General features: G+C 37.8%; 1 protein-coding gene across 4 annotated transcripts in view; it reads right to left on the bottom strand.

Moving 5' to 3' along the window:
- Positions 1-6186: 6186 nt before the first annotated feature.
- Positions 6187-24828, bottom strand: part of mis18bp1 (MIS18 binding protein 1) — a 62379-nt gene continuing 43737 nt past the window's right edge. For 3 of the 4 annotated variants that reach the window (XM_051919906.1, XM_051919907.1, XM_051919908.1), the window contains 8 exons: positions 18907-19003; positions 16043-17150; positions 14328-14494; positions 13871-14010; positions 11748-11893; positions 11520-11607; positions 8350-8404; positions 6187-6999 (listed from right to left, as the gene is read on the bottom strand). In XM_051919906.1, the coding sequence (XP_051775866.1) occupies positions 6899-6999; positions 8350-8404; positions 11520-11607; positions 11748-11893; positions 13871-14010; positions 14328-14494; positions 16043-17150; positions 18907-19003 (1902 nt within the window). In that variant the 3' untranslated portion in view covers positions 6187-6898. The remainder of the gene's footprint in view (positions 7000-8349; positions 8405-11519; positions 11608-11747; positions 11894-13870; positions 14011-14327; positions 14495-16042; positions 17151-18906; positions 19004-24828) is intronic. The other variant, XM_028821703.2, reaches the window with a different exon arrangement.

Raw genomic sequence — 24828 nt, 5'->3', positions numbered from 1 at the left:
TGCCAGGCGTCACGTTTGAAGGAAACCAGGCACCATCCCTACAGTGAAGCATGGTGGTGGCAGCATCATGCTGTGGGGATGTTTTTCAGCAGCAGGAACTGGGAGACTAGTCAGGATAAAGGATGGAGCTTGAGAGGTGCTGCAAAGAGGAATGGGCGAAACTGGCCAAGGATAGGTGTGCCAAGCTTGTGGCATCATATTCAAAAAGACTTGAGGCTGTAATTGCTGCCAAAGGTGCATCGACAAAGTATTAAGCAAAGGCTGTGAATACTTATGTACATGGGATTTCTCAGTTTTTTTATTTTTAATAAATTTGCAAAAACCTCAAGTAAACTTTTTTCACGTTGTCATTATGGGGTGTTGTGTGTAGAATTCTGAGGGGAAAAAAAGAATTTAATCCATTTTGGAATAAGGCTGTAACATAACAAAATGTGGAAAAAGTGATGCGCTGGGAATACTTTCCGGATGCACTGTATGTCAGCTGCACATCATTCATGCTGCAATTCTCTTCTACCACATCACGAAGATGTTCTACCGGATTTATGTGTGGCACAGTGGTAGCGCTGCTGCCTTGCAGTAAGGAGACCTGGGTTCGCTTCCTGGGTCCTTCCTGTATGGAGTTTGCATGTTCTCCCTGTGTCAGAGTGGGTCTTCTCCCACAGTCCAAAGACATGCCGGTGAGGTGTATTGGTGATCCTAAATTGTCCCTAGTGTGTGCTTGGTGTGTGGATGTGTGTGTGTGCCCTGCGGTGGGTTGGCACCCTGCCCAGGGTTTGTTTCCTGCCTTGTGCCCTGTGCTGGTTGGGATTGACTCCAGCAGACCCCCGTGACCCTGTAGTTAGGATATAGTGGGTTGGAAAATGACTGACTGACTGGGAATTCTAGTGAAGAACACTGAACTCGTCAACTTGTTCATTAAACCAGTTTGGGCTTTTTGCATTGTGAAATGGTGCATTATCACGATGGGAGTAGCCATTAGAAGATTGGTAAATTTTGACCATGAAGGGATACACATGGTCAGCAGCAATACTCAAATAGGCCATGGAGTTCAAGTGATGATTGATTGGCATTACCAGGTCCAAAGTGTGCCAAGAAAACCTTCCCCACACCATTACACTGCCACCAGCAGCCTGGACTGTTGCCACAAGGCAGATCGGGTATGTGGATTCATGCTGTTGATGCCATCTGAGTGCCTCACCAGAGTGTGAGATTCATCAGAACAGGCTTTGTTTTTCCAGCCTCCACTTTTTCAGTTTTGATGAACCTGTGCCCACTGCTGCCTCTGCCTTCTGTTTTCGGCTGACAGGAATGGAGCCTGATGTAACTGTTGTTGTAGCTCATCCACCTCAAGGTTTGACATGTTGTGCATTCTGAGGTGCTCCTCTGCTCACCCCAGTCGTACAAGAGTGTCTATCTGAGTTACTGTAGCCTTTCTGTCACATCAAAACAGTATGGCCATTCTACTCTGATCTCTCTTTCTTCAGCAAGGTGTTTCTGTCCATAGTACTGCTACTCACTGATTCATTTTTGATTTTCATGGTAAACTCTCAAGACTGGGGACGGCGCAGTGGTAGCACTGCTGTCTCGCAGTTAGGAGACCCGGGGTTCGCTTCCCAGGTCCTCCCTGCGTGGAGTTTGCATGTTCTCCTCGTGTCTGTGTGGGTTTCCTCAGGGTGCTCCAGTTTCCTTCCACAGTCCAAAGACATGCAGGTTAGGTGCATTGGCGATTCTAAATTGTCCCTAATGTGTGCTTGGTGTATGGGTGTATGTGCCCTGCAGTGAACTGGCGCCCTGCCCGGGGTTTGTTTCCTGCCTGTGTTGGGTGGGATTGGCTCCAGGAGACCCCCGTGATCCTGGATGGATGGATGGACTTTCAAGACTGCTGTGCACAAAAATCCCAGATCAGCAGTGACAGAAATATTCAAACCAGCACGTCTGGCACCAACAATCGGGCCACAGTCCAAATCACTGAGTTCACATTTCTTCCCCCATTATGGGCTTTCATAGGAACATAAACTGAAGCTCCTGCCATGTACCTGCACAGAAAAGCAGGTGTTCCTGGTAAAGCGTAGATGTTTACTGTCAACTCCGCTCCCTTGAGAACAGGAGTGCCGTATGTTAGACCATCCAGCCTTTGGCTCTTTGTACACAATGTTAAAGTACATGGTTGTACATTAGAATGTTTTTGTCATTCTTGGCTGTTCATACTGTGGGTGTACAACGCCATCAGGTAGCCTACAGCGGAGACTTGCATTTAAATCGGCCGTCTCACGCTGGTGTGCCTACTGCAGCTGAAAACAGAAATCCCAGTGTTGTATCCACTATACATCTTAATACATCTGTAAGCCCATCTGTCTCATTGTTTTCTTCAGAGCATTGTAACATATCCTACATTTAAATCCTGTATTTTTGTCTTGTTAAATGTCAATAAAAATGTGGGCATAAAAAAAAAATCCAAGATGTTTTCAAGAGAAAACTGGATGCCTTTATGCTGTAACCCTGCTGCAGTGTAGTTAGACCCGAACTCTGCCATTGGCTGACACTGTGATAGTGAGGAGTCCTGCTTCTTGTTCTTTAGATCTTGCTTCTACATTTTTGGCAGAAATGTGCATATCTGAGTCCTGTTGTCTATCCATCCATTATCCAACCTGCTATATCCTAACTATAGGGTCATGGTCATTTGCCTTCAGAAGACCTTTCAGTCAGGTTTTAGAGAGCCCCCCAGCTCTGGTCTGCGTTATGAAGCATTCATTCCTCCATTTTCTCAAATCCATCCATCCCTCGGTCTTTTACCAAACCGTGTTGAATTTACTTGTGGAGTCCTCATAGCAATTGCCGTTGGTGATATGGAGTGCAAGGCAAAATGGTTCTTAGATTGTGTACCCACAAAGCCACAACCAACCTAAACCTGCAGCAGACCCCTATAATGAGCCAGCAGAGGAAGAATCACGTAGCTTAGGGCTCAATTTAAGCATTTAACGGTACAGATCTTAAGTGTAAAATTGCAGGGCATATCCGGTCAAAACTGTTTTCTGTTATGTATTATTTGCATTTTTCCAATTTGAGTTGCACTTCTTAAAGTGGGATCTCATTCTTTTGTAGTCCCCTACTTATTCCTACAGTTTAGACTAGCTGGCTAATTATTTTTTTTGTTAACAGGATGATAAGATTGTTCTAACAGCTGTTTATTAGTTTGCATTTTTAAAAATTGGTCAATAGTTTGAAAAACAAATATTCCACAATTTCAGTGCCTGTGAATTTGTTTTAGTCCACCATGAGTATGCCAGCCAAATCCCCGGGCAAACTTGGGACAAACTGAGGTGTAACAGGCATTCCAATGAATTTGACTAGCCATACCCCACCTTGGCCAGTCAAAACTTTATTCAAATTTAACAAGAATGTCTGTCATCAAAAATGTGTGCAAATTAAAGTGCCCCAATACAACTTAACCGTTTAGTGCTCATTACATATCCTACTTAGTGTCAGGTTCACTAGTGAATTAGAGTGCTGTAGACACATTGGTCCGATAAAAATTAAATCTAACAAAGGCATCTGTTTACGTTACAGAAGCAAGAAGTGAAGCTGCCCAACGGTATTCAACCTTTTACAGTGTCCACTCAACTTGTCCTGTGTTACAGGTACGGGATTGTGCCAACTTAATCAGTGAACCTGCTTTGGGCCAGGCCAAGTTCACATGCACTCAAAGTACAGTAAAATTACGGATCACTTTTAATGGCATAAATCATGGTATACCATTCAGAACATTACCTTCCTATTAATACAGAATAAACCACTGGCACTCAAGAGCTCTGCCACTCTGGGCAACCTGTAAGTGTGCCCACAGATCACTGAATGCCAGTAGTGCCCTTTCATTTATTTTAGTAAACTGACTTCTCTAAGGTTCAAAAAACCTAAACAAACAAATCGAGACCGGACTTTTGTATGATCATGTTTTGGAAGTAAATTCAATATGCAAACAAAACACCAAACTGGTAGTGGTACAAGGGCAGTGTGTCATGGGCTACACAATGTGGTGCCAAGTGATGTGCAATGGCATATCTAGGTATTATCCAGCTATACTTTTGAGGAAGCAATGCAGTGCAGACTGTCAAAATCTCAGAAGGTGCAACAAATACAATTTCAAAAATATAAAAAAGTCCAAGTGTTACATAGGTACTCTTGGAGAAAAGCAGCGAGGTGTATTAGACCACTGTCCTTTTTTAGAATGGAGCTCCAGAAGAGCATGCAAGAAAAGTTCTGATTGAAAAGATCCAAGACATACAACAATGTAAAACTTTAAACACCAACGAGCAGCAGTGGTGATTGGCTATCATGTTCAATGGTGTTTTATACAATGGCAGCTGCTGTTCCGACAGTGTGCTTTTAAAAGAATGTGCAACATTGGTGGTCATCTGAAGATCAACAGGCCCCAATCCATGGCAGTTCAGTGATGTTAAACATCCAGTGGAAATGGCACAGAAAACTTGGACAGTGTCCCATCTCTGCAAGTCAGCAGCTTGTCACATGACCCATCAATTGTTCTGAGGGTCCCGTAAGAACAGGATAGCTTTTCTGCAGTTATCGCTACCAAATGTCTACAGCAACTTGTCTGTATTACTGGCAAACACTGGCAGCAGTGCAAGCATTTCAAAGAGTGTATTTACAAGCTCTTTAATAACCTGGATACTCACAGAAACCAAGTTTCAAAAATGCCACGTATACCCTTGTTATGGTTAGAGAAGCCAGGATATTAGACTTCTCTGTGAGTAACCTGGTTATGTGGCCACGTAAATCCTTAACAAGGTAGCAGTTGAGGATTCTGTAGTCTGGGCATGTCCGTTACACTCTGTTTGCCTGCACACGTGTTTACTTCACATTCACATCAAGCAGCCACAGGCAGAAAATGGTGGAAGCATTCATAAAGATAAGATTTCCTGCACCGAATACTTGCGTGAATGCATTATTCCTTCTCCTGGTTGAAATATTCTGTCCCAGTATTTCAGAATTTGCTACATTTATGTAGATGAGCTGGATGTGCAGCTAAGCTCAAGCACTGCAGTCTTGGAAGACACAGCAGCCACTGTTACTCAGTTTTTATTTAGCAGTTTTATGACATCAGAGCATCCTGCTAGAGAATTGCAGAAGTGGACTCACACCTAAATGTTTAAAAAAAAAAAAACACGTATTCTGCCTCAACCAGTTACTCACCTTACTCTGGCTTTGTGTGCAAATGTGGATTAACCTCTTGTTAGGTGGAGGATGATAATCTATTATCTATGTAAAAGATATTTGAGCAAACCTTTGCATATCCAGCCAGCCTGATCCCAAATATGGCTTTCAAGCAAAATGGTCCACCCTTTCTGAATTCAACTTTTTTTGGATGTATATTGTATTCAATTTCCATTTACAAAAACATACATAATATGTTGATTTTATATTAATTCCCCTTAAATATCATTTTGGCTAGAAATGAAGTATGAAATTTGAAATGTGGATTTTTTTCTTTTAAGTTTAAAAAGTATAGGCCAGTATAGAGAGGGCAGAGATATTTTTAAATTCCTGTTGTGTTTCTATATTAGTAAACAAACACATCTAGGTGATAATAGTATTTATCCATCTACATTATTTATACTTTACCATAAATAAACTGGAGGAAGCTGTATCCTGATTGCGGTAATTTTATGTTGCATTTATTAATTTGCCTGTTTCTTTGTACATCTACATCTCTAGTGAAGAACAAATTTTTCAAAAGATTAAAAACTCTATTGCAGTTTACTGAAGACGTGCTGCTAGTGTGCAATGACTTTAAGAGCCCGTTTCCTTTCCATCTTTAATCCTTACAGTCGACATCACTTGTTATATGCTTTCAAAGTTTCTCCCCATTCAACTCACCTCTTACTGGAAGAGATCTTCAATCCATAAAGCTACTTTTTGTCCTCCAGACTGCAATAATGTAATATTGAAAAATAAAACTTTTTTTCTACTAATTATCCTTTTGAGTAGTAATAGGTTAACCCTAACCCTTTTGATTTAAGAGCTCTTTTTAAAGATATCACCACTATGATTTAAATATCTTCTCTGTAGCAGCATAGATTTGCCAAGTATGCTTTGTACTGAAACAAAGTTGTTATTTTGTTGAAAGTACATCATCATAGCATAAACACAAAGTACACTACAAAATGGTCATAAGATTTGTATATATGTTTATCCTTCAGTAAATATACTATACAAGAAACAGATTTACAGAATTTATCAAAGTCAAATTTACTTTTAACACATTTAGAAAATAACATCTGCCACTTTTTTTATATAAATACAAAATTTACTTCATCATAGACATGAAAAGTACAATATACTGAAAACTAAAACCCATAAACAATTATGTAAATGCAAATGTTCAAATATACAACTTCACTTATAGAACATTAAAATGTGCCAGCTATACATTTAAAAACATTTTAAAAAAATAGGCACCTACCATGAAACAAGCAATCTGATTTCTGAGGTCTTGAATGGTTCTAATAAAGCTTACATGCTCAGTTATTTGAACTGATGTTATAATGAAAAGCATGAAAACCCCAAGAACAATCACCTGATGTGGTTCCAAAGAAGGTTTATTGCTGAAAATGTGTAAAAAAATGTTTTGCAATAATTACCATAAAAACAATTTAATAATCTTGCAAAAACTGTAAATTTGGTTTACCGTGCACTTCATTCTGCTAAAATCAAAGGACAACTGAAGTTTTTCTTTTGCATGAACTGAACAGCCATATGAATAAAACATAATCAGGCCTTTCTGCTTCTAACTTTTTAAATATTAAAAACAAAGTTTGGATGTCTGATTAAGCCATTACTTTGGCTCAAAACAGAAAAAAAAAATTCATCTTCATTTCTAAAATTATTCATCCAGGGAAAAGTAGTGATCCTCATCACTGCTGTGATTCGACAGTTCTTCTCCATCTTTCTTGAAGAGTTGTCCAACAACAGACTCAGTTTTACCTAAAAAGAGGGACATTAAATTATGTGACTACAAAATAAAATTTAACAATAAACAAAGCCGTGTCTAACACCAGGTACCTCAAGTTTTTTTTTGTTTGTTTTTTTTTTTAAAACAAGCAGTAGATTTCTAAAGGCAGCTATATGGTGGCTATTACAAGCATCCAAAGAATCAGTAGCTATTACATACATTATTATATTATACATGATTATCTATATTGGAACAAGGGTAACCCTGCAGATTTTACACTTATTCCATTGTTTTATTGAATATTCACTCTCAGTCACTTTTTCATTCCTCCTTGACAAATTTCCCAGGTACAGTGGAACCTCGGTTCATGAACGTCTCTGAAATCGTACAAATCGGGTTATGACTAAAAAAGTTCGCCAAACTTTTGCATCAGTTCACGATCACACACTAGGTATACGAACAAGCCAGTTTCCCTTTTGGTTTGTGCACGTGTTCAGTCTCTCCCTGTGCAGAGAGAGAGAGAGAGAGAGATGGGGGGGGGGGGCTGGCCACATAAGGCAGAGAAGGAAGTTAAAGAATGCACTGGGCTTGTTTTTAAAGAGACTGATTCCAGCATTGTTTTAACCTCGTTGTATTTAATGAAGACTTTTTTCTATTGGATTTTAACCTCCACTTCACTTCTGTTTACAGCGATTGGTTCGTAGTGTGCATTGTTGCAATGTTACTTTTCTTTGTTGTTTATTAAATTACGGATTTTTCAAATGTTCATTTTTTCCCTGTGCTTAAAACTCATTAAAAAAGTGTTTTTAGCGAGCGGTTCATAGCGCTATAGTGCGAACTCTTGCAATGTTAGTTTTCTCTGTTGTTCAAGGTTTTCTCAGTGTTACTCAATGTTTTTACATTTAGTTTACTATTACGCTGTGCATTCTATGGTATAATTTAACTATACTTGTGCTTAAAAATCTTTTAAAAAAAATATATTTACATACAGTTCGTACTGGAACGGATTAATTGTATTTACATACAATCCTATGGGGGAAATTACTTCGGGTCACGACCAAATCGTGTTACGACCAGAGTTTTGGAACGAATTACGGTTGTGACTCGAGGTTCCAATGTATAAGCAAGGCAGTCTAGTTGAAGTCCTTTAATATGAATCAAATTAATTTAAATAGATAATTTGTTCTTCTTTGATATTCATTTATTTTGAAATTAAAAAATATAACTGTATTGCTACTACTGAGTTAATTCCTTTGCACAGAAGTAATATTTAATTAAAATTATCCTTTAAGGGCTGAGCACCCCCACCCTTCTCATTTCAAGCTCAGTAGCTATTAAGCATTGCCCCGTCTCAGATAATAAAACAGTGTTACCAAACTTACCATCATTCAGTCTTTTGGATACTCTTCGAGATGGTGTTGCTAACACTTTAAAAGTCTAAATAAAAATATGATGAGATATTAACAACTCCATTCAATTTTCTCTTTTATAAACACAGAAATTTAATTAGTTAAAATAGTGAAGCTATATACTTTGTTGTGTTTTTTTGAGAAACTAATCCATTAGTTTAACATAAAACTTAAGCCACCTCAGTTTTTACTTGGAAATTATCTACTTGAAGGAACAAAATTATTGTACAGTAATTTGTCCAGAAGACGTATAGTAAACTGATCACTTAATTCTTAAACAAATGTCACACAAATGTTATTCTACAGAAAGAGACAGAATATAGCTACAGTAGTTTAAAAAAAAAAATTATTTGCATTTATATAGCGGTTTTCTCACTACTCAAAGCACTCGGCAATTACAGGTTAAGGGCCAGAGTCCCTATTGGCATTTACGGGATTTGAACTGGCAACCTTCCGTTTGTCAGTGCAGATTCCTAGCCTCAGAGCCACCACTCCTATAAGGCTGTTATGAACAACTGGCTTAACCACATTGTTTCACATGAAAGTCAGCTCCACAGAACAGCGCTTTATAATATACATGTTTTAATCTAAAACCCAAAAAAGGCTAATACAGGTTGAATATCCCCAATTCAAAATTCCAAAATCCAAAACTTTGAGTGCCCTTTGACCCCACAAGTGGCAAATTCTACACCAGGGGTCTCGTTTATAAAACTTTATTTGGTTTTGAGTATGAAAATATGCTTATGCCAAAATATGGAACTGAATAATGTGTGTGCAGATTAAAATCGGATTGAGTCTTTCAGAGTGGGACCTCTGTGAAGCTTAAAGTGCCATGAAGCAACTACAAACAACTGACGAAGCAAGCACTGCAAGGAAATGACACGTGATCGACAATGTTCTGGGGAACTGGGGGTGTACCCCATGAAGCACTGAGCACCGCTAAGCAACAAAACACAGTGGACGCGTTTTGTCCCCGGTCAATTGACATAACTCCTGCTTTCAAAAGTTCTGCACAGCACCATTAATACCGCAGATGACTTGTGCATTAATGGAATGTCACTGCTCACAGTTAACAAAAGCAGCTTCCTTCTTGCTAGGTGCACTTATTGATATGAACGTTCAGCTAATTGTACCAATTATGTTAGGAAAACTGGACACTAGTGCAAATTGCTGTTTGTTGACAAAAACCTGTAATGTTTTATGTACATACACCCACACCATATGAAAACTGAAAGTAGTGCCTCATCAGTTGGTTAATGACTTCCATCACAATGGGCATGATGGAATAAAGGTTGGTCCTGATCTGTCAGCCAGTTCTTTGAGAAATGACAACAGATAGCCAGTATAAACTGAAGAAAAAACAAAAAGGTTCTCTAATGCAAAAACACAGCACTGTCCCTCTTAAAATAGGGAACAAAAATATAGTTTATATCAGGGCTCTTCAACTGGCAGCCTGCACACCACAACCAGCTTGTTAAAAAAAAAAAAAAAAATCCGGCCCGTTGAAAGGCATTTATTACCACAGTTCCACTTGTTTCTGAGTACCAATGCACTGATTTCAAATTCCTCAAAGAGAAAACTGCTTGTTCTCTTGCTCGTCCCCTTGCTGTCACATCACATGTAGAAGGCCCCTGAAGTGCGTGCTCCGAAGCTTCACTAGGAACCGAGATTCATCTACTCCTCTCTTCCAGCTAGCAAATTTTTACAAACGTCTTTCTCAAACTTAAGAGAAAAGCTGACAATGAAATAGACAGCTTAATAATAATTAGAGTGAGAAATATCTATTTGTACCCGTTTTAACAAAACCTGCATGTCTTCTCTGTAACGAGTCTGTAGCTGTCATGAAAAAATATAATTTGAGAAGGCATTTTAATACAGAGTACTCAAACTATGACAGAGTTTTTCAGTAGGCTCAGATGTTCGTAGATGTAAAGTGCAAAGCCTAGAAATGAGCTGTGAAACCAGACGAGCAGATCATGTTCTGAGCTGGAAAAGGCTACAGCAGCCTCCCTATGTGTAGCATGGATTCTTGGTAAAAGATAAAACCATTCACTGACTCAGCAACTGCCAAAGAATACATGTTAGCTACTATAGAGGAGAAAGTAACAGACTACAAGGTAAGGAACAGCATAACTTCATCCATTCAGAAAAGGCCTATGTACAATACAGCAACCATGAGAAGAACTGAAGTACTAGCAAGTGATGTTTTCAAAATCCTTTTAGAGAGACTGAAAAAGGCCGATGTAATGTCACTAGCTGTTGATGAATTCACCAGTGGCGATGACACTGCACAACTATGCCTGTTTATGAGATTATTTCAATGAAGACTGCTTTGCAAGGACTTGCTGAGTCTAATTTCACTGGAGGGACAGATTACAGAGGAAATCATTTTTCAGAGAATTGTTTAATTTTCTTAACGAAAATGGACTGGATTTGCAACAAGTAAAATCTGATAGTAACAGATGGTGCCTCTATGTTGGTAGGAAGGGTGAAGGGTCTGTCAAGCTTGCCTGGCTGAACCTGTGCCACAGATGAAATCTTTACATTGCCTGAAACATTAAAATCTTTACATTAATCTCCATTTAGTTGGTTTGGCTGCATTTCTCTACTTCATCATGTGCGTCTCCAAGATATTTCATTATGTAATTGCAACTATTCTAAAACCCAAAAATACCTGAAACCTAAATTACTTTTAGTCCAAGGCATTTCAGATTAAAGATACTCAACCTTTAAGTGAAAACTTGTATCCTGTAATAAACCAAGACAGCTAAAATTGGCCCTGTATACAATATACACACATTTGAAAAAAATTCACCTTCATATATTTAACTCATAACCTGGCATTTTGTAATATCATTTAAACACACATACACAATAAACCTGTATGCTTAAAAAATTATTAAAAATAAAAAGTAGACACAAATTCCTTATTTAATTAAATGTATTATTTGCTTACTAATAGAAAATAAAAACAGTGCAGCAGTATCCTAAAGAGGGGGTGACAAGCTCAATTACTGCAGATTTATATTTGAAACAATGTCAAACCAAGATCTGCAAGTTTTGGTTTTGGAAAAAGGATATGTAAACAGTTTTACAGCTGAATTACAACCACTGTATTTAATCTCACTCAGAAGAATACCTACCGGGTGGATTTTAACATTGTACCAGTTCTTTAGCTTTCTTCCTTTAATTTGTCTTTGAAGGTTAAATACATACTTATCATTATCATCTCTGGAGAAAGAAAGAAATAAAACCAAATGTAAATTAAACTTTGAAATTAAAGGGGGGAGGGTTGTTGAGGAGCATCATATTACCAAATGAAAAACAATTTTCAAAAAATACTAAACACATTTTATTTAAAGAGGTCTTACCCATTTACAGAACAGAGCATACCAGGACTAATATAGTGGCTCTGAGGTGTTTTTGATGTTGGAAAAATACCAGACGATGGAGTTACAGGATTGTTTCCAGTTAAATTAAAAGTAAGGTCATCATTTTTGCCAGTAAAAGAAGGTAACTGAAAGAATCAAATAAACAAATAAATAAATGCACATCTAAATTGCAGTAATGTATCAAATTTTCAAACTTAATTACACTTTATAGCAACAACAACAATGGTCAGAAAGTCCAAGATAAACTTAATAAGTCACTGTCATCATTTCAATAATACATTTGTAATGTAGACATGTCAGATATTTCCTTCACAATGAACCTCATTCATCTTCTTTGATGCTCTGCTGTGGACTAAGCAAATGGTACAGAAAATGACATCAGTTACTAATGTTAAACAAAATATTTCATGCAGTACTTACATATTTTAAAAATAATAGCTTTAGATTCGTATGATATTTAACACTTTTATGAAAATGTAAATCATCCCTAAAACATACACTTATAGAAACTGGGGATGGATGATGCTTATGGAAACATTTTTGCTTCTGTACCAGTCAGCTTAATCACATCAATTTACATATTAGAATTCAAGAATCCCCAAAACAAATGGTGGGGTGGGGAACAGGTGTTTGGACTAATCTCAAACACAGGCTGCATGGGCTTGGGACAAGGATCAGGCTTTAAAAAAAAAAAAAAAAAAAAAAAAGGATTCATCTCAAGGGAAGGAGAACAATACAAGATGAAAGACTGACAGAAACTGAAGGCGATAGAACAAACAACTAATTACTGTAACACATTAGATCATTTAAATATTGGAACCTAAGTAACTTGCATTTAAATTTGGTACTATTAGATCTCAATATGTTGCTACAAGTGAACATTATTTTTAATAAGTTACGGGATGAAAATTTCAGTTCTAATGCTAAAAAACAGCCAACAAGCCAGTTTCAGTAAGACTGCAGTCAAACTTACCTGTCTTTCTGCCTTGCAGTTAATGCAGAAATGCAACAACCAAGGTAAATCAAAGTTTGTGAATCTTCTTCAAATACGTAGTTCTATAATTAAGTCTACTCTTATTTTTGAGGGTTCATGGTTTAGTTTTGCAAAACTGGCTTGCAACTGACATGCTGTTTTTAAGTCAGACCTTTTATTTAAGACTTGCATTGATTTCATTCAAAATCAAGTCTGTACTTAAATTCTTAAGTTAACCTACTATATAAATTATTACAAATTTTACCACAAAAATTACCTTACATTTAGATCTAATGTCAAAACCCTCATTGTGCACACTGCCTATTGCACTTTATGTTTGTCAAGATAACAACTCAAGATGTACCAGCCAGCAATTATGAACCAATTATTACTACATATACATGTGCTGAGGTTCTAACCATGGCATATACCTCACAGATATAGGAAATGAAACCACTAAAGACAGTGATCAATTAAGCGTGACATCATAGCTAAATTACACACTCAGGATGCTCCAGGCAATGTAAATTGCTGAGGATAAAACTGGTTGACCAACCTGTCTAGGGTTTTGTATGAATTGCATTTTTTTCTCAGGAACTTCTATCCCCCCGAGGTTAATTTTTAGCTGATTTCAAGTCACACTTAATTTCTATTTCTCCTTTAATAATAATTCTTATACTTAATGATATTTACTAATTTTGTGCTTTACTACGGTATTACAACTGCTAATCTGTCCTGCTATCACCTTGTGAAGCACATGTCAACCTACTGTACATAGCCAGTGTTTTGTAAAATGTTTTACTTTTCAAATTGTCTCTGCTGTGTAATGTTATGAAATCCCACTCCACCCAGTTACCTTAGGCCTAATACTCTTAATACCTATTAAACATTACAGTTCATAAATTCAGCTGAGATATGTTTAATAAAACAAAATAATTGTGCTGGACTATATATGAATAGTGAAGAACACTTATGTAGTATAGCAAGTGATCTTTAAGGAAGACAGATTTCAAATACTAAAAGATAAAAAAAAATCTTACCCAATTGGTTGTGGTAGTTTATTTAATGATTGCTTAAGCAAATGATCAACTATTGAAAACTATGTATTTGTCAAATTATGCCAACATACCTTTACTTTTCTATTCCCTAATGGGGATGCACTAAAAATGTCATCATGTTCATCTTTAGATATCTGCTCCAGAAACTGACGCATCTGTCTCTTTCTTTTCAGAGTTCCAACTTTTGCATCTATTTTTAAGGGGACTTTTGCTAAATGAAAAGAAAGACAGATTACAACTATCACTGTTACTATTAGCAGAAAATCTATGTAAACTGTCAATAATCATAAGACTGATTCATTAACACACTTTAATTACTACTTTATATGTGTGTAACCTTAAAAGTAAAATAATGCCATTGCAGTGAATTAAATACTATGAATTTTTTGTGGCAAACTTTTTCCTGTAACTGCAATTTTCAAGTCTTGATTACCAAAGCAATACCTCATTCTAAACAAATGTTATTTATCTTTTAAAGTCAATTATTCAAGAACAAAAACATAAAAATATATCAAATACACTGCTAACCTGGAGCCCTTTGTTCCATCAGTTTCTTCTTCTTGGAGTTAATATTCCTGCTTGTCTGATGAACTTCCATGTATTTCTTTTGGCATTCTGTTGCTGATCGAGTCCCAACTGCCATTGAAACATCAACCCAATAATCTTTTTTCCTTTTTGGAATACTTGCAACAGCCCTAATGAAGAAATAAGATTAAGGGTTTGAGAATATTATAAAAGGAGTTCTGCTGTTCTCATGATAATTTACCCTAGGCTTTACCTGTGTTTTTCTAATAGTTCTGTAACAGGAAAATGACAGGGGAATCACTCAAGAAAAATAAATCATTCCAACTAATCAATTGCTATTAACGCCATTAATCTGCACATAAAGCTCATTTACATATAAAAATAAAAAAGGAGGCATTAACACACATTGTACAACACTTATTCAAAACTGTTGAATGCAGAACTTATTTTTCTCTTACAAAGAGAACAAAATCTTTGTCCCCCAGTATGGGCTAAAGGCCCTTCTTCTTTCTTTGCTTTTGCTAAAACATACAAATTTTATATTATATATAAAACAAACCTGATGACTATGATCTAGAAAAAATAGTTCTGTGCAAACTACAAAAGGTTTTGTTCTTCACTGCAGGATGCAAAAAATGCCACTACAATATTAGGAAATACTTCTGTACTTTGCTTTATTTAGGAAGGAAAACCTACACAAACCATAATGATATTTACTCTGACATATTAAAAACACAATAGAATGTTATGACGATTTAAATGCAGTTCATCAATTCCTATTGACATCTTCTTAATCAAAGTAACTGTTTTAATATTGTGTGTTGTATGACATTTTAAGAAATCACACAGTATGTAAAGAACATTAATTCCAAAATACAGGATGCAAACGGCAAATTAAACATGCTATTTATTCATTTACATGCCTGCTTATTTCAGTCTCATTTACTCACAGTAATATTCCATATCCTGAAATTAATTTGTGGAAGAAGTGGGAGTTCTCTTTCTTGTAATGTGTATAGGGCATTTTATAGGCTTTGGGAGATTACAAAAAAATTATACGATCATTTGTGACTACCTAATTTATCTTACCATGTGCATGTAACTGTACTAAATTTATTCACTTACACTTTCTATCCAGCAACTAAAAATAAATACTTCTTAAAATCACTATCATAAAAAAATAATAATAATGTGACACACATAAAAATGCATTGGTCACTAAAAGTGCATAATGACAAGTATCCAGTATTCTATCTTGCAAACTGTTTTCAAATTATTTGTTTCTAATAAAAGAAATAAATGTAATTTACAGGAGTATAATTATGCATTCCCTCTCAACATGTATAAATATGCACACACTCTAAATTATTTGTAATGAATCAACAAAGCTACTAGATGGTAAAGGTTTGTCCTATTTGTTTAGGGCAGTTACAGTACCAAGGGCCAACTAACTGACTGACTGACTGTTGTGTTCTCTTTAGCCGCTATCTTTTGACCTGGACATCTAAGATACAGTATTTGACAAGCAATTCAGTATGTTTTCAAACCCCTTTATCTGAATTGTAAGAATGCAGGGAGACAGGACCTGTTGCAGCAAGTTTTCTTAATAGCTGGAATCAACTGTGGAAGAGGCACCACTCCAGGTGGCACATTAATGCATACACCTACAGTGACTAAAATCAGGACAAGTGAAGAAAGAAAAAAAAAGCCAAACTTACAAATGCAGTCTTTGAAGCTCTTCCTTCACCCAAGGCATCTCATTTACCATTTCCTTACTGCATACTTGTTTGACATGCACAGACTGACTAGGTACCAGTTTCTTTCTTGAAGTCCCAATTGTTTTTTTACATGGCACTGAGGTAGGTGTCCCTTCTGTTTCCAGGAAACAATCTGTACCATTTTTAAAATGGTTGACACTACCAGTTGGAGACTTGAAACTGTTAAGGCTGTCTTCAGTGCTGTCCTGTTTTGAATCATAATTCCCTAAATCCTCTGAATGTTGTTGACCGACCACAATGTCTGGATTTCTTTTCTTTGTTTGAAAAAGTTTGTAGTTTGCTGTTGTATTCTTTTGATTTGTTGATATATCAAACACATCATCTACAGTATTAACTGTACTGGAAACAAAGCTTGAACGCAAGCTATACTTTTTTGCAGGTTGCTCAATTTTAGATGTTGACTTTTGCTGATTTACCCTTTTGCTAATAGGTTGTTTTTCAGAATGCATGGGTTTTCCTATAGACTTGCAAAAAGATGATCGTACCTTGGAAGTAACACAACAATCATGTTCCTCCTGTGTTGTAAGTAAACATTCTGGAAATTGATTCTTTTCAGGCTGACGACTCCTCACATTTGAGAATAAAGGAACTGATTTGTCAGAATCAGAGTCACTAACATGAGTATTAATTTCCTGTAAGATATTTTTCATTTTACTACATGCTTCATCTTCAACAAATTGTGATACTACAGTACCTGCAGTTATATTACTGTAGTTGTTTGAAGATAACCCAAACAGCCTTGTCTGTGATGATCCTCTGGTTTTGTGTGCCACTTTGACCTTCCTCTGAAATGAAATCCTTCCATCCTCACTTGAACAATCACATTTATCATCTGGATGCAACACTTCACTTTGGCTTTCTGATAATGAATAGGTAAGACCACTTTTGGGCAGCTGGTTTTGGTTAAATTTAACATGATATTTTGAACAGTGCTCTTTTAGCTGCTTAACAGATCGCAATGAAGTTAGAGAAACTTCCAGATTCTTTTCATTTGATTTGTTTTTTAATCCATTTTGTTTTCTGAAATTTAGTAGATTCCCTCTATAACCTAGTCAATTACAAGCAAAAGACAACTGGTTAGAAAAGATGTTTTATTTTTTTTTGCTGCTAACAGACATTAGGTCAGATTTCTTCCCAATTTTGTTTTTGTATAATATGCATGCTTATTCAGGTTGGGTTATAGAACTTTTTTTTCCCTCAGAAAATAGATACAATACACAATTTCTTTATTTTTACATCTTCACAGCTGTAAAAAGGAATACTTGCCTGTTACACAAAAAGACTGATTTAAAAATTATTTTGTATACAAATATTCAGTAGCCTCACCCAGAAAAGGGAAACTGAGGTCTTGCCCTGGATTTAGGCCAGTAGGGTAGTACATCAGGGAACACCTGGTGGTTGGGCCTTTACCTGTGGGACCCAGCAAGGCACAACCCAAACAAGCAACATGGAACCATCCTCCAGTAGGCCCACCACCTGTAGGAGTTTTCATAAGGGGTGCAGCTGCCTTGACAGACCACACCCTGGCTATCAAAACTGACTCTAGGGACATGGAATGTGACCTCTCTGGTGCCAACCAGTGTCCTGAGAAAATATTGAAAGATTCCACCTAGCTCACAACATTCGTGCACATGTCCTGGTGCTACTGTCTACTGCCTGGAGAAACCAACACTAAAAACTGGGCATATTCCCTTTAGAGGACAGTGTTTCCACATTGGACAAAAACATTCTACAGGTGTCAGTGTGGCTCTCCTCGTCCCTAGAGTTCTTCTACAGGATTAACAGATGCCTGTGCCACCATAGTAGTGTCTTTTTCCCAAGCAACATCTTTCCACCTGGGTATCCTTCATAGCATGTACATGCACACACAGAATAGTATTTAGATTGCTATAGGAATAAGAGTACTACTACTAGGAATTTTCATAATATGTAGATAATACTTCATTAATTTATCACTTTTGTATACTATGGAATGCAAAGTGAGCAGTCTTTTGGTCTTGAAACGAGTAGAAGATTATTTTCTACGGTATCAGTTACAGTTGTAGGTTTTGTTTTCCGCTCCTCTCTTTTTTAGTCAATGAACTATAGCACATTTTATCAAATCAGATTTTGAATTTTGCTATTTTAACCCATTAGATGCTTACAAACTAGGGATTCTTACATTTTGCCTCAGTGGCAAACAAATATATACAAACAAATTGTTATTGGGAAGGCACAAAAATGCTAACGATGCATAAACACAAAAAATTCAAAGGTGCATACAACCTTAAAACATGACAGCCATTCAAAAGAATGAGTCATAAAAATGTCATAAAAACTATGATATCTTTACAAATTATAAAGAGAGAATAAATCAAAAACAGAAACACCATTCCACTAAGTAAGCCTTCCTACACAAATACATCAAAGACCTGCTTCACCAGTAAATCTTTATTTCACTTACAGCACTTGTGTACATGATAGTGATAATGCTGAACATTAGATATTGCACTTACAAGGATCCTACTATTCAAATATCAGCTAGTCACAGAAAACACAATGGTGTTATTAATAAATAACACACACCAAAAACATTTCATATTTATATTGTCGCCATGTGTGCTAAGTGCAACATAAATCATTGTGATAAATCTCTAAATCTAAAAATGTTTGAAAGCACTAAGTATTTGTTACACTTGAAATTAGATTGGATAAGGATATTAATACTAAAATCATTCTAAAGACATTTGCTTTGTTAATAAATTCACATCTGTAAATACATAATGTACAATAGAGACACACTGCATGCAAGACTAATAACATACCTTTTAGATTTGGTGTTGTATTTCCGTTACCAGAGTATGGTTGTCTTTTGGTGTGAACTTTTGATGTGGACAGTTTAGATCTGTGATTTGGCATGACCTGACATCAAATAAGGCATTTATTTGTCAAACATGGATATTAGATTGAATTCCCCCCCCCAAAAAAAATGATAAAACACAATGTTGTGAAGAAAGGGAAAATTTTAAGCAGTTTAATGCAAAGCAAAATCACATTATCAACATTTATGTTTCAAAGAATACTTTGCTTAAGGTGTGTTGCCAGGAAGCACACCACATTAAACAGGCACCAGTTGTGCCTATTCCTGTTGATTTAATAGGAGCAAGTTAGATCAAAATACCATTAAACCAGGACAATTCAATGCATCTTATATACTTGTATCCCTACACTCCTTGTGTTTCTAGCAGGGATATTTAATTGTGCTGACTCTCATATCAGCTATGTCCTGGAAGCATCAGTACACAGTAGGACAGTAGATAGTAGGACATACAAATAACAGAAGAGGATGATCACTAAAAAAAAATAACCGATGCAAAACATTAACAACTCATAATCTCATATATATTTCTCTTTTGGTTCGTCCTGCTTCCACTTCAAAACCGGTCAAGCCCACACGCAGCCGACACAGCATTTCTCGATTCCTATTCGTCCTCTTCCATGTCATGCACTATACTGACCTGCTGAGCGTAATACATCCAACAAGTACTCAAGGTGCTGCCACAATGGTAAAGTAGCTTTACCACCTTTGCGGGAGCCACCTGTTACAACAGCTTCTTACACAGCATACATTAGAAGCTAAAAATTATCGTGAACACATTCCAGAATACAACTCTTCTCTAGCGTTTGCTTCCATGGGTGCACAGATAACTCAACCTCCTGGCCATGGACCATACTGTTGTAAAATACATGGGCAAATTTTTGACCATATCTCTCCACTATACGCTAACACTTCTACCTCTCCAAGATATGGACAGTTGTATGTTTTTGACACAGCGCAAGCTACTGAAGTACGCTTACAAAATAAAGCAAACTCTTCATGCAGCGAAAATGTACTTCTCCAGCTAGATTCCATGCTCAGAACCATTAACCCCTTCGCTAAATCATACAAACATATGCATGAAATCACTCAGTCCAATCCAACAGCATCTGTATGAATGGTTTTCAAGGAAAACCCTAGGCAGGATTTACGACGATACAATGCCCCGACATGTCACACTGATGTTGCAGCGATTTTCGTTGGAGAAGATAGCGAACCGCCTGCCGAAAGGGACATTTACATCTCCCATAGGCAACTCCTGTAAACAGATTTCCACGCTCAATATGAATTGCGATCCTATGGTTTACCCACTTTTATTCCCTTATGGAGACATTGGCTGGCACAAAGATTTACAACATGTCCCCGATAAAAGAACCGCCAAGCAAATAAGGCTTACTCAATGCCAATTTTACGCGTACAGATTAGCAATGAGGAATACATTTAGTATTTTGCACTCCAGCGGAAAACTATTCCAACAGTACATCGTAGATGCGTATGTTAAAACAGAGGGCACGCGTCTCAACTAACTCAGCTTACATCAACAAGATCTACGCGTGGAACAATGCTAAGGACTGTCAGACGCACTGCAAGCAAACGCTGAAAATAACAACGTACGTGTAGGCAAAATGATCATATTACCGTCCACATTTCCAGGAAGTCCAAGATACATGCAACAAAACTATCAGGATGCCAAGGCCATAGTATGTAAATTCAGAAAGCCTGATTTATTTATCATCACTTTCACATGTAATCCTGCTTGGCCGGAAATTCTACATGCATACTCCGTCTTTCAAGAAGTATTTATTTCTTTTTGATTTCTGAATTCCTTTCTCATCATTTTCCACTCCTATTCTTACACCGCCGTATGCTATGGCGGGTGTCGGCTAGTATTTCTCTATTATAAAAAAAAAAACTTGGGACAAGATTTTTTTCCTGCGAGGAGACGTGATGTGATCTTTTGAAGAGAGACACTTTCACGTCCCGTGAGATGGGCAAGTCACGTCATACTTACAATCTTTGGAAACAAGTCCCGTGATACAAATGCAGAGCAGGTTACAGATAATGGAAGTAGGAAAATTCGAAAGTCTCAAAAAAATTACATTAAAGATCACATTAGCACAAATAAGCGGAAAATATTACTCAGTGAAATAACGGAACAGCAAAAAGAGATCAAATAGTGTTTGAGGATGTCTGGGGGAGAAGAGAGACTAGGCACCAAGGTTATTATAGTTAACGAAAACTAAAATCAAAACAAACTATTATTAAAAAAACATTTTCATAAACTGAAATAAAATAATTAGCAAAACCGAACTGAAAAACTAAAACTAAACAAAACTATTAAAGTAGCTGGAAAGGCTAACTGAAATAAAATAATAATTTACTAAAATAATTTTAGTTTGTTTTTGAATGAATATTCTTGCTGTTAGTTGTTAACCCTTTTAACTTTTAACTCTAAAACTGAAGTGTCATTCACCACGAGCCGCCCGCATATATTTATCCAGTGAACATGGAGGGCGGGTGTTCACACAGTATTTGCAGTGAAAGAGCAAGCTAAATATGTGCTTAAAGCGTGTGGAAAAGAAAGCGATTTATGCGCCGCCTTTCTTTGCACTTGTTGTATATCAAGATGTAATTCAAACTCCTGAAATTGAATGTGCTGGTCTACAAAAACTTTACTATATCGACAGAAAAATCACGAGTGAGTAACGTTTCAGTTTATTTCTCAGGTGCCTGCTTTTTGTTGACAGTAATTCACCTGCCACTTCGCACACAAAGTATATGAAGTTTAGAGAAAGTATAGTAATCATGAAAAAAATTCAACCTCGAGATTTTGATTAATTTTGATGTTTTAGACCTCCATGAGTCCAAAAAAAATATATATATTTTTTTTTTTGGAACTATGTACGTGTGTGTGTATAAACACGGTAACTCAAAAACACAACTAGATAGATGAATGAAATTTGGCATGTGTTTGTTGCACCAAAATAGAATATTAGTATTAACGTTTTTGCCAAATCCATCAACCGGAAGTGGTACTTTACCTGAACACATTCTTGATTATTTTTTTTATTCATGCAGCTGCAGAGTCCGATTTATTCAGCTTTACTTTTATAATAATTGTTCAATATATTATTAATTTGATTTGATTTGTTGTTGATGGTTCTTTAACGTACATAATATAATCATTGTCTTGCGGTTTATTCCTCAAATATCCATCCCCATATCTAAGTACACGAGAAAGTCTAGGAGAGATTTTTGAAAATAAAACGGCACTGATCGAGAGACTGACAAGGTCAACATACAAGAGCAGCATATTGTTGCTGACCAATCACTTTTGCTTTAAAAATGTCGTTTAACAACGAAGTGATACAAACCTTGTAAAATTCCTGAGTTGGCAATGTCTCTACTGAACTACAGGTAGGTAGGCGAAGAGAGTCTGCCAAGTGGTGAAAAGCTAAACATACTAATGTGTTTCTGTATTTATGCTATATTTATTATCTTTTTTAGTTAATATGCACAGCTCAAAATACCTGATATTATGAAAATAATCCGGTAGCAGAATTGTGTTAAAATATCTGTCCCCATTTTTTCAATGTTTCTCTCTCTCTCTCAAAATAGATACTTGAAGTATCATATTCTTTTTGTTCTTAACATCAGCCATATCATACATATTGCATACCAGAGATTTCTCCTGCCTTGCATCCAAGCCTGGTTGGGTAGGCTCCAGGTTTCCTGTGATCCTGCTCTAGATAAACAGGTTTAAGTAATGTGTATATTGTTCTTAATCTCAGATGCTGTCTCTGTCATTTTGTGCCTACCCATACTCCTATTACATGCTCTTGCTCTGCTCATTATGGGTTTACTGTTCTTATGATGGGCTATTCAAGTCTCACTGCCCCTAACCTTGACACTACATGCTTGTTTTTCTTTGATTCCCTCAGTACAGCTAGGTCTGCACACTGATTCAAGCCTAAGACCCCTGTTCTCTCTAAGTCCCCATGATTTTCATGATCACACCTGTCAGAACACAGAAGTTTCTGTTTTCTAATTTTTTATATTTTTTCAGGCCTGCAGGTGGCAAAATTCTGTCTATAAATTGTTTGTGCCTGAGATGGAATCAGAGATCAATATGGCTGGTAGAAAATAACAAAGCCCAGTATCTTGAGATTTTTGAATGCAATATTGAAGGTATTCATTATAAGCACTTTGTCGTTGGAGCAGGATATGTTGTGTGCTGTAGACCTTTAGAGTAAAAAAACCCTCACACCTTAAAATTCACCTAAATTTTATTACAAATTGGCCCATTCTGGGCAATAAAAGGAAAAAAGTGCCAACAGGCAGTGCATATTTGTTCAGCACAAATGACAGAAAATATTTTAAAAATTATAAAATTGTCTAAAATTGTGCCTCTATTGTTGAGGCAGCTGACCGAAGCTGTGGCCGTAAGGTGGTCGGTGCCTGTCGTGGCGGTAATCCCCGAACCCGTTGGTGGACACCGGCGGTGAGGGATGCCGTCAAGCTGAAGAAGGAGTCCTACAGGACCCTTTTGTCCTGTGGGACTCTGGAGGCAGCTGATAGGTACCGGCAGGCCAAGCGGAATGCGGCTTTGGTGGTTGCTGAGGCAAAAACTCGGCGTGGGAGGAGTTTGGGGAGGCCATGGAGAACGACTTTTGGACGGCTTTGAGGAGATTCTGGTCCACTGTCCGGCGTCTCAGGAGGGGGAAGCAGTGCAGTGTCAACACTGTATATGGTGGTGATGGTGCGCTGCTGACCTCGACTCGGGACGTTGTGGGTCGGTGGGGGGAGTACTTTGAAGACCTCTTCAATCCCACTAACATGCCTTCCAATGTGGAAGCAGAGCCTGGAAACTCAGAAGGGGGGCTCCCCCATCTCTGGGACTGAGGTCACCGAGGTGGTCAAAAAACTCCTTGGTGGCAGGGCCACTGGGGGTGGATGAGATACGCCCGGAGTTCCTCAAGGCTCTGGATGTTGTAGGACTGTCTTGGTTGACACGCCTCTGCAACACTGCATGGACATCAGGGACAGTGCCTCTGGATTGGCAGACCGGGGTGGTGGTCCCCCTCTTTAAGAAAGGGGACCGGAGGGTGTGTTCCAACTACAGAGGGATCACACTCCTCAGCCTCCCTGGAAAAGTCTATTCTGGGGTCCTGGAGAGGAGGGTCCGTCGGATAGTCGAGCCTCGGATTCAGGAGGAACAACGTGGTTTTCGTCCTGGTCGCGGAACAGTGGACCAGCTCTACACCCTTAGCAGGGTCCTAGAGGGTGCATGGGAGTTTGCCCAACCAGTCTACATGTGTTTTGTGGACTTGGAAAAGGCATTCGACCGTGTCCCTCGGGGAATCCTGTGGGGGGTACTCCGAGAGTATGGGGTACCGGACCCCCTGATAAGGGCTGTTCGATCCCTGTACGATCGGTGCCAGAGCTTGGTCCGCATTGCCGGCAGTAAGTCAAACCCGTTTCCAGTGACAGTTGGACTCTGCCAGGGCTGCCCTCTCTCACCAATTCTGTTCATAACTTTTATGGACAGAATTTCTAGGTGCAGCCAGGGCGTTGAGGGGGTCCAGTTTGGTGGATTCAGGATTGGGTCACTGCTTTTTGCAGATGATGTTGTCCTGTTTGCTTCATCAGGCCGTGATCTTCAGCTCTCTCTAGATCGGTTCGCAGCCGAGTGTGAAGCGGCTGGGATGGGAATCAGCACCTCCAAATCCGAGACCATGGTCCTCAGCCGGAAAAGGGTGGAGTGCCCTCTCAGGGTTGGAAGCGAGATCCTGCCCCAAGTGGAGGAGTTCAAGTATCTCGGGGTCTTGTTCACGAGTGAGGGAAGAATGGAGCGTGAGATCGTCAGGCG

Source organism: Erpetoichthys calabaricus, chromosome 16, assembly GCF_900747795.2.
Source record: "Erpetoichthys calabaricus chromosome 16, fErpCal1.3, whole genome shotgun sequence".
In the NCBI taxonomy this organism is placed as follows: Eukaryota; Metazoa; Chordata; class Cladistia; order Polypteriformes; family Polypteridae; genus Erpetoichthys; species Erpetoichthys calabaricus.
The sequence above is the reverse complement of the archived record's forward strand: the minus strand, read 5'-3'. Positions and strand labels throughout refer to the sequence as shown.